Source organism: Cryptotermes secundus, unplaced genomic scaffold (genome assembly GCF_002891405.2).
Source record: "Cryptotermes secundus unplaced genomic scaffold, Csec_1.0 scaffold1076, whole genome shotgun sequence".
Classification (NCBI taxonomy): domain Eukaryota; kingdom Metazoa; phylum Arthropoda; class Insecta; order Blattodea; family Kalotermitidae; genus Cryptotermes; species Cryptotermes secundus.
The window spans coordinates 108,728-124,340 of record NW_019732383.1 but is presented as its reverse complement, the minus strand read 5'-3'; the positions used below and the strand labels follow the sequence as shown (position 1 = coordinate 124,340).

Genomic DNA, 15,613 nt, shown 5'->3' with positions numbered 1-15,613 from the left:
TTCACTGGGTCCTCATACAACATTCTGTGAGACATATGGCACTATTCTTTAAACACGTGTTTCACTAAATATAAAATTAATTGTTAGCAATTTCAAGATTTAAGACTGGATCTTTTTTGTGTGACAGATTTTGGTGTGATTCAGATTGATATTTAAATAAAACTTGATTACTTAAATGAAATTTTCACAACTTAGAATTTCCATAATTCTTATACATAAAGGTAGATTGACTAGATAGTACGTATTTTTCAGCCGTACAATGAACTATGAAGATAACCATAAATTTGGAAGAGAAAGAAAAGTAAGAATTTAATTGCAGTCTACTGAAACTTCTACGTACAACATTTTCCAGCAGATATTGTAACTAACATATACCATCATTACTGAAACTATGCTTTCATGATGGTTCACTGTTGATGTTGATTCAGCCTTTGAGTATTTGCACCATGTGAATTATTTTTGTGATTCTCATGAATATTGGAATGGCCTGCTCTATAAATCTTGTAAACAGCAAGATGACCTCCCCAGGTGCATATACCAAGGGTAGAATCAACATCAACATACAATCATATCTTATAAGAGAACTTAGCTGAAATTTGAACAGAAATTCAAGATAGAGTAGTAAAATGAAGGATATGTGTGGTTACCCCAAAATTTATGTCAGTGGTTTAGCTATTTCCTTTAATTACTGTGTTATAAAGTCATTGCTTATGATGTTAACTTTGTGAAACATTGACTTAACAGGACTTGGTTGTTCTGTATTTATTATGACAGGGAACTCTGTCGTGTGATCCTGTCTTCTTGCTGTCCTGAGGCTGAAACAAATGGTGACTATCAACTTGGCACTACAAAGGTCTTTCTCAGAGAATGGTTGGAGCGGGAATTAGAACGTGAACGTGCTAGAGTAGTAAGAGCTGCAGCTGTCACTTTGCAGAAGACAGTAAGGGGTTACCTGGCACGTCGGAGGTATCGTGCCACGCGCAAGGCTGCACTCACACTGCAAGCTCACATGAGAGGGTGGGCTGCCCGCAAGAGGTACCACACTGTGAGGACAGGTGTAGTGAGAGCTCAAGCTAACTTCAGAGCCATGCGGCAGAGAAAGCGCTACTTAGAACTCAAGGTGAATGTGAAAAACAAGTCTGGTGAAGAGGTTTAATGAAGAACGCAAAGAATTTTAATGTTGGATTTGAGGTTCTCATATCAGTGGATATTATGATTATGACCGTCTGGGATATGATACCATGTATTTTGATACATAGGTATCAACTTTTGGAGGAACCTACTATACCTCCATCTTCTAGCTGAAAACTATCATCATGATAGAACTTAGTTTCAATGACTGTTACACTGTGCAAAGTAGTTTGGGTTATCATAAGTTCTTTGTATTATTTTAAACATTTAACCCTTTGAAAACGGTTATTTGTGCTTCTTTGTTAAAGGAAGATTTTCGACAAAGTGAAATTTTATGAAACCTTAGAATTTGCTCCACTTCCTGGGTTTTGTAATGATGGTTATTAGCTGCATGGTTGTGTGGCATGAAGTGGTAGAGTAATTATGAATGATAAATTATAAAAAAACATTGACAGAAGCAGGCATGGCTTATTTTAAGTTATTACAGCATCATTTGAGTGGCTAGACTGAGTAAAACCACAAAATTCAAATGTACTGGAGTCTGAGTACAAATTAAAGTAATATCCCACATTCATTTCCACCTCTGTTTTCAGGGAGAATTTTATTATACAAAATCATGTATGTATTTTCTCCTCTTTGTGTTCATGTTCATGCAATGGGAGTAATTTGTAGACTAATTTAGTTAGTAATATCATCTGTAGGAGGATATTGCTCCATGGAGTTAGTTAATAGATATGTATACTTACATAAACAGAATGTGAAAGACAGAGGCATTAAACTACAATTAGAAAATTATTCAGCAGGAAAATGAAATGGAGGAACTCTGGATACAAATTTGCTTACTCTTGAACCTGCAAACTTCATGTACTTAAATTGCGTGTTTTCTTGTTGTCAGGAGGAACTGAAACGCCGGGCTGAAGTGGAGAAGCTGGCTCGAGAGCGGGCAAAGGCCAAGGCCCAAAGGGAAGAGCAAGAAAGAACTTCACGTGCAGTGGCTGGTGTCAACCATCTTGAGATACCGGCTGAGTTGGCTTTTATCTTCAGCAAGCTAGATGGTAAGTGTTGTCATTATGATCACATTGCCATAAGTATATTTATGAATAACTTTAATGAAAGAGTGGGGTAAATAAAATTGGTGTTCATGATGAACACATTGTTGTTTGCATGAAAAGGTAACTAGTTTAATAAAGGATCAAAGGAAATATGGTAGATAAAATCTGTTTACCAGGAAATATCTGTCTGCTGTAGCTATTTAGACTTGGGATAGAAGCTACAGTGTTCTTCATTTTGTGAAACTTGGGAGCTGAAGTCTGTTTGCGAGATCAAGTATATATAGTTCTACAAACTTCAAAGAAAACAAAACGTTTATTTTCATTCAGCAACTCTGAAATCTTGAATAACCACCTAATCATGGGAAGATGAATAGATGAAGATGGAGTATAAAATATTACGTTTATTGTGTGCAGTTTCAGTGACATTTCGTAACAGCACGCTGCTGTTAACAAGACAGAGTTAATTCTCATCCATGTGAGAAATAAGAAACATTCATATTAACCATTTCTGTAATATTTATACAAAGTTATTTTGGGGGGTGTTACACTTGTGAATGGTGCCATGCTGTCATGATGTAAGCAATACAGACAATATATCTATGATCTCTGTTGCTCTGTTGTATTCTAGAAAAATGAAACATTAGGCAAGGTATATTAAGATGAGACTTTGGGTCTGATGATGTGGAATGCAGTCATCTTAATCACGATATTGTTTTGTGGTGCACTTTTGTGAGCATGTTTCTGAACCTTTGGATTCCAAAAAAGACGGGGAATTTCTTGACTAGCTGAGTAACCATCAGCTTTTCATGAAGATTCTGCTCCAGTGAATTAACTCTACTTTCTTTTCCTTACCTTTGAAACTTTTAACAATATGCCACCATAATTCAAGAATTTGTAAGGATATAGCATTGTCAGTTTATAATTTATAATATAATTGTATAATTCTATAATTTCTTGCATGCTCTACTATGGATGGAATGGAATTGTGCCATATCTATAATTTGTGAATGATGTTGCATGCGTATATCTTCCATTGGCATTCATAGACCTACATTTTATTTTGCATATTGTATTTAAGATAGAAAGTTGCACATGTCATTCTCTTCAACATATTGTTGTTATTTACTGTCTGACACATCTTCTACAAGTAACTTCTAGCAGTATAGAACATACCAAAGTTACAGTAATGAATCATACAGCTGTGGAAGACACAAATATTTATCAAGTTCAATTATAGAAATATATACTCATTGTGTAATTAAAAAATAAATTATTTGAGTAAATTAATAAAGCACTGAGAAACTGGGACAATCATAAAAGTAACAGGTTGCAACAATAAATGTAATAGCAATTATGTATGTTCTTCCACTAATGTGTATATTGGAATGTCTGGTTTTCTGCAAAATGATACACACCTTGATGTTTGTATCTTTAATACATTACATTAGTAATTATTTGCCTCTTTCAGACTGGCAGCCCGTTCACTCAGAGCGTCATCTGGTAAAAGTTGTTGGAGGTGTTGCAGGACGTTCTGATTCTGAACATTATCATCTTCCACATGACATTGACTCTCATGCGTTTACAAAATTCACAAATATATATTTTAAGGTTAGTTTTCTAAGATTTGTTCCTAACATGCATGAAAATATCAGTGATTTAATTACTATGTTCTCATGCAAGTTAATATATAGATTTTGGAAGATTTATTTAACATATTGTAGCTTGTAGACCCCTTACTGTGTAATGGTCTTAAAACAAACAATAAAATGACATCTGCTCCTAGGCAACAGATTCTTAATAAGCAAGTGTACACAGTTGTTGCTGAGTAACCCCTTCACAAACAAACATGTTCCCATGGAAGCAATTAAAGAACAACAATGAATGGTGTTTTCTATGTGGTGTGTGCCAAGATGTTATAAGGAGGACAACTGCAGCAAGGGTTCAGTGCAAAATATCTAGGTGTAATCTTCAGTAAGAGAGTTATATGGAGATTGCACACAGAAATAATCGAAGACAAGGCCTTCAGAACATTCATTAGAGTATCTTCCCTATTCAAAAGTGAGCGAGTAAGCACTACCATTAAACTGACCCCCCACAAAGCTCTTATTAGATCCGTAATGACTTATGCTAGTCCCACCTGGAAGTTTGCGGCAGACACCTATCTAGTGAAATTGCAGCACCTACAAAACAAGGTTCTCCACACCATTGGCATTTTTCTAAGGTGCACACTGATCTGAAATTTGCACATGGCACTCAAAATCCCATACATATGAGTATATGACTATGTAACAAAATTATGCAGGCAACAAGAAGAAGTCATACAAAATCATGATAACGAGAATGTTCGCAACATCGGACAAGGTGAAGCCCGACACAAAAAGTATAAGAGGCTTAAATGTGACGTCGGTCAGGCATACAACCGTTCAAGTGACTAGACTGCCACGGTAGCGAATACTACTAAAAATAGGGCATAGTCTGCTGTACTGAGCCTAGATTGACAGAGGCCTTGTATATTGTAACGTGTTTTGTTACTGAAGGCGCCGTTCGGATTGTTAATTTGTTTATTTAACAACCTACAAGTATCGGCTACAATTATTTATAACACAGTTGTGGGGTTTCACACTTTATAACCCTATTCGCAATAATCTCTTTACTCTATCTTCAGTAGGCTACACGTATTAATTACGATACTGGAGCTATGTAAGTGTCCCTGTATCACACACTCACCATCTTCGGCGGCTGCTATATTTCACGGCGCCACTCCTTAACACACACTAACTCGTTCACTGCTGACTGGAAAACTGGCTTCGGCCGTTGATACACTTTTACTGACAACAACTGGACTCAGCGACGGCCGCATTTCAACTGGCTTCGTAGGCAGTGTGGTTCACTTATATAGTCGCAGCGCTTGCCTGTTACGCGATGGGTACCGCTGTTGCCTGACGCAATGTTGACAGCGGCGTTGCATGCCATGTCACAGTGTGGAGGGGGGGGACGGAGCGCTGACTCACCCGCCACGTCACTGCTGGGTAGGGAGGGGTTGTCCTCCATTGTGCAACATGTCACATTATATTAAACATTCTAGATATTAAGACTAAATTGTAAATATGTGTACATAGTGACAATGGACTAATACTATCGTCAATGACTGACAAATGACAGACCCAACTTCTCGTTAGAGAGGGCGCCCCACATGGATAGGACAGTAACTTTCATTTAAAATGAAACATCTGGTCATGAGCCCCAGGCAGAGCTTGACACCAAGACAGATAGACTGACTGACTGACTGTCAGATGCAATGTGTATTCCCATTCTCTTGATGCTGTTGTACCTTCAAACTGGTTTCCTTATATAGACATGGCATGGACGCGCTACACAGAACACAGCCAGTCCATTGGCATGCTGGCTGCCTAGCAACAGTCTCAGCATGGATCTACAGAAAACACGTCACATGACTGCTACCCACTGTTGTGGTGTGATGTCACTGCACATGTGTATGTTGTGTGGGCACAAAGAAAACACTGCTCTTGTAATGTTGGCTGCATGTGTGTCACAGTCACTACCCAGCTTGGTATATATCCTGCAGCAGCACTCCACTTGTATGAAATGGAGTTTCATATGAATATCAGAATTATTTTCTGGTTTCATCATTGAATTCAGTTCACTTTGTAACGTCAACAATATTTGTCCTGTTTTATGATTTGAAATGTATAGAACTTGTATATGTACCTTCAGAATATTTGTATTGTTTTGAGATACGTACACCTTGATTAATCAAATGTAAGATGTAAATAAATATTTTATGTTTAACTTATGGAATTTCTTTGACATGAGTGCTTGAACTGTATTCAAATTATAATTTCTAGCTATAAATTATAAAAAATAAAATAATTTTGTCTGTTCATAGTCACATCTCTGGGCGATGAAGCGTGAACCTATTAAAACCCCTTTCCTCGCTAAGTCTAAGGATATGGACTATCAGGACTCATTAGCTCTGTTTAAACTCATCCTACGCTTCATGAATGACAACAACTTGAGTGGGAAGAAAGAAATTGCGCTTGGAGACTATATTGTCAATAAGGTAGAGTATCCATAGAGTCTGTGTTGAGTTTCTAAAAGAAAAGTTACCAGATGAGCTCATAGTGCTTGCTGCAGAATGCAATTGAGAGTACCACCATCAGCTTAATTTTTTTTTAACTTTCTTTGGTTCTAATTTGTATGTAAATTCTGAATCTTAGCAATATATTTTCTTCAAAGTCCTTTATATTACTTTTAAAAATGTTCATTTCTGTGACCCCACAGAAAATTAGCTCAGCTTACAGTGCTGTACTTCGACCATGTATCTGCCTTTTCTTTTTTTATGGGCATTTGGTTTATTAACTGATAAATGGTTATTTTTGTTGGGAAACCATATAAAACATGCTGTTTACTGACATTTACTGGTCTGTCACATAATCGTACCATAAAATTCAAAGTAGACAAGAATGCAAAGTCTGGTTCAAGTCAAGTCATATATCTATTGCTTAATGTGCTTAATAATGTCTGTCACCAGGGCATTGTTAATGAGAAACTGCGGGATGAGATTCTGTGTCAGCTGTGTAACCAGACTTGGAACAACGACAATGATGCTAACAACGAACGTGGCTGGCTACTAATGGCCAACTGTCTTTCAGCATTTCCCCCATCAAAAACTCTCTACAAATACCTTCTCAAGTAAGAACTTCCATTTATAACCAGCCCATGTTTCAGTATAATTTATTAAGTATTCACTAATAAAATAACGCAATTATTGAGTAAGATAAATACTCAATAAATAGGTTCAGATTTGTTACATAATGTATTTCATTGCAGTGAAGAATGTATTTGGAGTTCCTGAAAAATTATCTATTTACTCTTCCAGAGGCCAGATACACATTATTTCCCTCCATATGACATTTTTTTTTCGTTTAATTTTCATGCCAGTCACTTCCAAATAATTTTGTACAAAACACTTCATAATTTTACTAAGCCTTTTCTGTTTTTGTGTCATGAGACTAATAAATATTAAGATTAAAATATGCTCTAAACATTTTTTTTAAGTTTCTTGGAGTGGGGTGAGACTGAGTCTATTTGGTACATTGGCCACTACTTGGCCAACTGTACCAGCTCTGAATGATAGATGATGAATGTCGAGTAGTTAGTGGAATGACAATTAGCAGGGGAAACCGAAGTACTGAGAGAAAACCTGCCCCAGTGCTACTTTGTCCACTACAAATCCCAGATGACCTGACCTGGGTTTAAACCCAGGCCACTGCAGTGGGAAGCCAGCAACTAACCTCCTGAGCAATAGTATGGCCTGTTTTTAGAATATTTTAAGCAAAATATTCAGCCATTGAAAGAAATTGCTTGATTACTTTGAATAGGTATGTGTCAGACCATGGGTATAATGGGTACAAGGCTGTGTGCCAGCGTAAACTACTTCAGTCATCCCGTATTGAGTGGCAACTAGCACGTAACTACCCACCCTGCCTGTTGGAGTGGCGATCAAATCGTAAACGAGTCAACATGGCACTGCAGATATACTTTGCTGATGGTGAGTACTTACTAATCATATAATAATTTAAATTTTTAGAATAACAGTAACACTAAAAATAAGTCTGTTTACATTTTATTTCCTTTTTCATGTTGTGATTTTAGAATTCATTGAGATGAGTGACACCGTCTATTGGAGAATATTTTTATATTAAATTGTGGTAATGAATAACCAATAGAGATGAATCTACATAAAACACATTAATCTGTAATTCAGTGAATTTACATTTACATTTACATTTATTTTCGCTTCATGGATCCAATCATTTCCCCATAGGGCTGTATATAAAACATGTCACATATTACAGATTCATAATGACTACATATCATTCATCCTTTGTCCAATAAAATATATAATCAGGCCTCTCACAGATAGCTCAAGTTGTCAGGACAACACACATGGGTCGTGGAAAAACCACAGTCAAATTGATGCCTTGCCATTCCAACAATACAGTAATTAAGGGTCTGGACTCAGTTCTTCAGGCTCAAGATGGGTTGATGGGCAGGTTCTTTTATGCATAATACAGCTTTGGGTTCCAAAAGAAGATGGAAAAGTTCTTGACTGAGTGACCCTCAGCTGCTGGATGACTCTGTTTCATGGAGTTCATTCAACATTTTTCACTTTGCTTTTGAAAATCTTTTGTATCTATGTTTTAGTTACTTTTTAAAATTTTATAATTATAATGATATATATATATAGCTACAGTTTTAAAGAAAATTAAGTAAAATTATAAATATATAACTACTATACTAATGACAAAAGAATAAGAAAAGTCAAATTTAATTTCTTTTAGTGAAGTTTTTAACTATTTGTATGGCGTCAGGCTTTGTATATCTTCCAAGCATGAAAGAATATCTCCAAGGCATGAAAATGCTTCTAGTTTCCTCCTTTCTCTTATATTAAAAGATTCTATTTTAGTTTTTCTCTACGTTTTTAATCATATGATTTGGTTTCCATTTAAGTTCTCTGTCTTTTGAAAATCAAGATGGTTGCAGCTGCATATTGTGACATTTTTTTATTTATGTGTATATGGTTACAGATGAGATGGTCAGCGTACCTGTAGATTCATGGACTGGTGCAGAGGAGCTTGCGGGTCGGGCTGTTCGAGAACGAGGCATTGTAGAGAGCTCAGGCTGGACCCTTTGTCTTTCTACTGGCACTGACAATGTAGATAATACTACAGATGGTTTGCTCAAAGAAATTAATGGTCTGGACTATGTTCTGGACCTGATAGCAGAGATGGAACTAGCACCAGCATTCCCAGCATGTAGAAGCAGTTTTCTCCAGTCAGGGGGACACAGTAGACCGGCGAGGCGTCACAGCAATAAGGTACGTTATGGGTGTCAATGAATATTATTTAGTATGCAGGCTTGAGCATGCAGTGTAAAGCTCTGTAGTTTTTTTTTTTTTTAATTTGTTTAGTGGGGGGTGGAGTCCAACTGGGTCCACTCGGCCCGGCAGCCACTGATTGGCCTATTGGACCTGCCCGGGTGATTATGATCATGGAGAATTTGGTGGAATGAAGATTGGCAGGGGAAACTGAAGTACTCGGAGAAAACTCGCCCCAGCGCCACTTCATCCACCACAAATCTCACTTGACCAGACCCGGGATTGAACCCGGGCCACTGCGGTGGGAAGCCAATGACTAACCGCTTGAGCTATGGTGCAGCCAGCTCAATCGGTAGGTTGCCAGTTTCCCATAATGGCAGCTCGGGTTCGATCTTATGACAGGTCATGTGAGATTTGTGGTGGACGAAATGGAAATGGGGAAGATTTTATCAGAGTACTTCGGTTACCCCTGCCAGTTCTTATTCCACCAGCTGGTGGAATTTGGTGGAATGAAGATTGGCAAGGGAAACCGAAGTACTCGGAGAAAACCTGCCCCAGAGCTACTTTGTCCACCATAAATCCCACTTGACCAGACCTGGGATCGAACCTGGGCTGTCGCAGTGGGAAGCCAGCGACTAACCGCTTGAGCTATGGAGCAGCCAAGCTCTGTAGTTGCTCTTTGTAATAAGACCCCATGAACTGTAGATACTTGCCTCTGATTAGTCTCTTCCAAATATTAGTGGTTAAACTACTTCAGAAATATTGAAGGAGTGCATGCAAATACTTACACACTTTAAAGAGATTCCACATTAGAATATTTATGTAATTATAGTATTAATTTATTATTACCACCTGTAAGTTTACAAAACATATTCTCAATGTCATTTCTTATATTACTGTTGTATTATGACTATCACTGTAGGTATCATGTCAGATTTGCAAGTCAGGTATTGACAGTCATCTAGCTTTTCTTTGTATTTTTATTTTGTAAATTATGAGGACTCATCCACCAGCAGGCGAGTGCTGCTGTCTATTCTGTGTTATGAAATTTCATGACATTCTTATTGATTGCCAGAAAACACTTAGGCTATATAAAGAAGTGAATTTTATATATTCCATAACCACTCTATTAATTGCAGTTGTTGCCATTGTTACAATTAGTGATAACTGAGATTATCAACTTCTTTCCTTTCTTACTTATTGTTTGTACATTGTCATGACATATTGTTTGCCCTTTGTCTATTTTTTTTACATTTTGCTATTTATATTCACTCTTGCTTTACTTATCTGTTATATACTGTGGATCCCTCTTGCACCATGTTATCTTCTTTCCTTACTCCCCCCTTTGCTTAATATCAGACACATCAAATAGAAGGACAATCATTTAAGATGAAGGAAAGGGTGATTTTTTTAGGATATCATTCTTTTTAACAATCACTTAAGATATTTCAGTATTGCAAATGGAAAGTTTAGCTTAGAAACATTGTACTGAATGAACCCCCTGAATATGTATAAGATTTAATTGAAACATACTGTGTTAAATATAGATAGTTATAAAGTTGTAATTGGGTTTTTATATTTTGTTAGTATTCTAGAAGGTTTGTGTATCACATATTTAGTTTAGGCTGAAAGTGTGTCATATAGAGACATATTAAACAGTTGCAAGGGTAGAGTTCAAATGTATCCCAGGCTAATAAAATTTTTTTACTAGACCCATAGAAACAGGCAAAAAGTGTGCACTGTAAGACGGTTAGCATAAATACACATCATGGACATGAACCAGTGCAACAGGACGCTAAAATATAAAATTAATTCCAAAGCAAATTTAATTGCATATAAGAAAAGACACAGCTTGTCAGTAGCAGAGATTTGCAAAGTAACAGTGTGTGTGTAGCAACTTATTTTTTTCTTCAAAATAGGTGTCTTCCTCACCAACAGCAGGAGCAGAAGCAGAAATAGAATTAGATATACCTGCTCCATCATCTCCTCGTAGACCAGTGGTTCCACCACCAGAACCTCCTGTTGTTAAGCAGCCAGTGAGTGCCTTTTGCCAGTTCTCATTAATTCAGGCATTATGCAAATATAAGAGCAAGAATTGTTATGTTTGTATGAGTTATGTCACAAATGTGTCCTCTTGAAATTTGATCTAAATTTCTTCACTACTGCAGAAAGTAAGATACATTGCTACGCAACATTCACAATTCCTGTTGCTAGTGTTGAATCCACAGAAGTTTGCTTGTCTTTAAGGACATCAGGCATTACATCAGCATTAGGATGTCCTAAGCAGTATAAATTTCATTTCTTATATAAGTTGTTTATAAAGCCCAAGAGCTGTATTGAATGACACACAGATTTATAAATATGGTCCCATAACTTGCAATTTCTTGTACCATAAGAAAAGTACACTAAAAATCTTGAAACATGATACTACATCTTTGGAAACACAATTTTAAAATCAATTAAGAATTGTGATTTTTTCTAGTAATCAGGTATTTTAGGTATCAAATAAAGGGAGATAAGATGACTGAAACATGTAGCATATACGAGTATGACAGAAAACCCAAAGTGAAGAGACCACTTGGCAGACCTAGTTGTAGACAGGATAGCAGTAAGGTGTATGTTACTGGGATAAGTTAAAAGAATAGGATATGCATGGACCTAGGTTAAAGTTGTGTCCAGTAGAGACTTGGTATTAGCAGTGTTCAAACTTTAGTTTCTGCTACCACAGGGCTGTAACACAGTTAGGTTAATGGCTTATCCAAGTTTGAAACATAGAGCTTTTCTAATAAAAAATCATATATTTTATTCCAGCAGGTAAGAAAAATATCTCATGAAGTAGTGAAAGATGTTAACCAATGGGGTGAGAGCAGCAAAATCCACAGGACAAGATCACAGTCAAGGGATCATACAGTGGAGAATGCTCTGTCTCGAAAGTCAGCTCTTAATGATAGATACTTTGAAGATAAGGGACGAAGTCGGAGTCTGGACAACCTTCTGGAGTCGGTCAGTTTTTTATGACTGCTTCTAGAATGAAGCGTAAATTATCATGCTCTCTCATATCTTTTCAAATATGTGATGGATATGAAATTATAAACAGATCTGTAAAATTCGTCAACTGCACTTTATTAGGATTCATTTTTCTGATATACTGTCTGCATTAAAACAAGACATAAGTCTTCATCTAGCTGAAAGGATTAGTTCACATAACTGTTGCATGCAGAGTGACAACAAATATAAAATGTCTTTCGAGGTTCTTATTCATGAGTTTTATATTTGTGGAGGGAAAGATACATAGTACACATGTTGCGTGCCGCAATCACACATATCACAATGTATGCAAAGCTCTTTTTGAGGTGTTTCCTATTGTATGTTGTACCAGCATTACTTTTTACTAACTACAAGAATGTGGTCAAAAAACTTTAAATTTTTATGAGATCTGAGGCCTTCACAGTGGTAGCTGCGAAGATTATTACTTTCTGGGATATGCCATGTAGTCTAGTGGATTGTTACTCAGATTTTTGAGGAATGGAGGAGGGTTCTACCCTTAAGATGGAGGCAGCGTATTATGTCATAGCCAATAAGAAAGTAATCATGATTAATTTTTGTGTTTTAATGTATTTATTGTCTGCTTTTCTTAAAAAAAAACAATATTTTTCAATATTTTGAAGCATTTTTAGTACAAGAACTATTGTTTTCCCTCATTTGTCAAATCTGCATACCAGCAGATTTCTATCCCTAAGGAAATCTATGAGAATGTGCATACATTTGTGTGTATGTTCATGTATGTTTACAGAAGATTGTTATCATTGACATGTTCAGAACATCCGATAAAACTTTGGCATGCAAACTAAAGACAAAATATAATGTTATTTTGCATGTAAAACCTGAATATGGTGTCATCATCAGAATTGTATTTGGGAAGAACTATTTTCTGGGTGCCATTGCATGCATATGGCTTCTACTTTTGACATTAGATCCACCCATCATTAGGTAATAGCAGACAACTACTCTGTTGCTGTCTCCATGACAGGAGCAAGGGAACATGTTATATTTATACAAATAAACAGAAAAAATATACACACTCTTCTTTCCTTTATATTAACAGGTAACAGATGCAGTTGTATATGAATTTATTCACAAGAAAACAGTGTATGACAATATTATTTGCAAATTTAAATATATAATGGATTTCATAGGGGTTGGTATTTTGTAAACCATAAATGGAAATATGCAGGAATACCATATTCATCTACACAATTGCCTACACAATTTATGATGTTCCCATGTTTAAGTTTTAGATACAAAACAATAGCATCTACATTGTCACTTCATTCACGAAATAAATAAATAGTAAGTAATTAATAATTTTATACATTAAAATCATATCCATTTCATATTAACTTTCCTTTGGGTAGTACAATGACAAAAATATCAGTCATACTATTAGAATACTGAAACTTTCAGTTTATCATTTGACTTTTCTGGGCTTTTCTCGTGCAGCTCTAGGATTCTGTTCTGTTCTGTTCTGTTGTACATGTCTAGGCATGAGCTGAATAAAAAGCAAATCTTTTTATTGAAATGTTTGCTAATACATTTCAAGAATCATATTCATACCACCTTAGATTAAGCTCTTGATCTGTACCAGTTGAAAGGTTAAAAGTACTCCTTTTATTACACGCATAGTGTCTTCTTCCTTGGGTTTGTACAGATGGAACATCTTTGGCATTTGATTTCTAGGCATTCTTTCAAAATGTTGTAACCACTTTCTTTGACAATTTCTTATTGCATTGATGTATATTATTCCCAGTTCTGTAATATCATTATTATGCTTACAATTCTTCATTCTATAACCTGAAATCCCTCTGAAGAAGCACATCCCCATTCTTTTTACAGTTCATGATATTTCTGTTGGAACTTGTAATGCTACTAGTGGTTTTTTCATGGCAGTGACTGAAAATTACCTTCATCTGAGGCGACATTATGCAATACAGTAGATATTTACCAGTATTTTGTGGGAACCTACAACCTTCATCTGACTCTTATAGCCTGAAGATGGAGGATTATTTTCCAGACTATATGGCAGTATATACCTGAAGACAGTGGTCTTCTCATACCTTGTGAATTTGCAGGAATTGCCAGCACCTCGGAAGTTGGACAGCCTGGGTCTGTCCCATAGCAGACTGAATGAGCGATACCACTCAATGGAGAAGGTTAATGCCAGCCACAATGATGTTTCCATGCTGCTGAATGCAGTAAGCAACAAGGAGTATATGACAAAGGCTGAAGCTTTGCTGGAGGAGCAGCTCGAGTCAGTATCTCAGAGAGGAGAGGACAGCCATCGCAAGTACAGCAGGTATGCAGCCCACAGAAAGGTTGTGGTTCTGGGATTCTTGCAGAAATTTATGTAGTAGTCCTTGGATATTCATAGAGTTTGAAAAAAGTGCAGAAAGTTACAACCATCAAATTTTACACATATTTTGTTATTAATTTCATGGAGCAGATTTTCTTTCTAAAAGCTGATCATTTTTTTTAATGCTAGTGGGGTGGGACTAAGTCACTTGTACAAAGTCACTCGTACTGCGGCCACTTCTGGCCTATTGTACCAACCCCAGATGATAGGTGAGGGTGATTGTGGAGCAATTGGTGGAATGAAGATTGGCAGGGGAAACTGAAAGTACTTGGAGAAAACCTGCCCAGCGCCACTTTGTCCACCACAAATCCCACTTGACCAGACCCGAGATCGAACCCTTGCCACCGTGGTGGGAAGCCAGCGACTAACCGCTTGAGCTATGGCTTGGCCAAAGCTGATAATTACTAGCTGGTCAGGGAATTTATTTCATTTTATGGAGTTTTTAATGTTCAATATGGTATTCAAAACATCCTGCAGTTAAATCCCCATCCTGAACCCCTTAAATCCCATCAACACTTTCATGAAATTAAAAGGAGATTTAATTTGGTCTGCTTGCTACCATTCAGTCCAGAAGCTTCTGTCTTCATTTCTGCTGTCTTTAAATGTAAAAATTAAATTATACAAAACTATAATTTTGTCAGTGGTTTTGTAGAGGAGTGAAACTTAGTCTCTGACATTAAGAGAGGAACATAGACTGAGGGTGTTTGAGAACAGTAGCTGAGGAGAATATTTGGACCAAAGACAGATGAGGTGAAAGGAGGTTGGATGTAACTGCTTAATGAGGAGCCTCATAACTTGTACTCTTCACCAAGTATAATTAGAATAATGAAGTTGTGGAGGATAAGGTGGGCAGGGTAGCTAGCATGAACGGGAACAGAGAAGTGCATGTCAGATATTGGTAGGATAGCCAAAAGGAAAGAGACCACTAGGACAACCAAAGTATAGGTAGATGAATATTATTAAAATGGTTCTTAGAGAGATAGGATAGGGTGGTATGGACTGGATTGATCTGGCTTAAGGATGAACCTTTGGGTTCCATAAAAAGTTTGGAAATTCTTGAGTAGCTGCACAACTGATGGCTTATCAAGAAGATCTCAGCTTCATGGAGTTAATTAGTTC

General features: G+C 36.7%; 1 protein-coding gene across 1 annotated transcript in view; it reads left to right on the top strand.

The window, feature by feature from the left end:
• LOC111867697 (unconventional myosin-XV) overlaps window positions 1-15,613 on the top strand; it is a 177,236-nt gene that overhangs the window by 57,525 nt on the left and 104,098 nt on the right. The window contains exons 15-24 of the mRNA XM_033752782.1: window positions 775-1,120; window positions 2,027-2,186; window positions 3,652-3,791; window positions 6,091-6,264; window positions 6,736-6,896; window positions 7,586-7,755; window positions 8,795-9,084; window positions 11,004-11,120; window positions 11,896-12,087; window positions 14,214-14,437. Of these exons, the coding sequence (XP_033608673.1) occupies window positions 775-1,120; window positions 2,027-2,186; window positions 3,652-3,791; window positions 6,091-6,264; window positions 6,736-6,896; window positions 7,586-7,755; window positions 8,795-9,084; window positions 11,004-11,120; window positions 11,896-12,087; window positions 14,214-14,437 (1,974 nt within the window). The remainder of the gene's footprint in view (window positions 1-774; window positions 1,121-2,026; window positions 2,187-3,651; window positions 3,792-6,090; window positions 6,265-6,735; window positions 6,897-7,585; window positions 7,756-8,794; window positions 9,085-11,003; window positions 11,121-11,895; window positions 12,088-14,213; window positions 14,438-15,613) is intronic.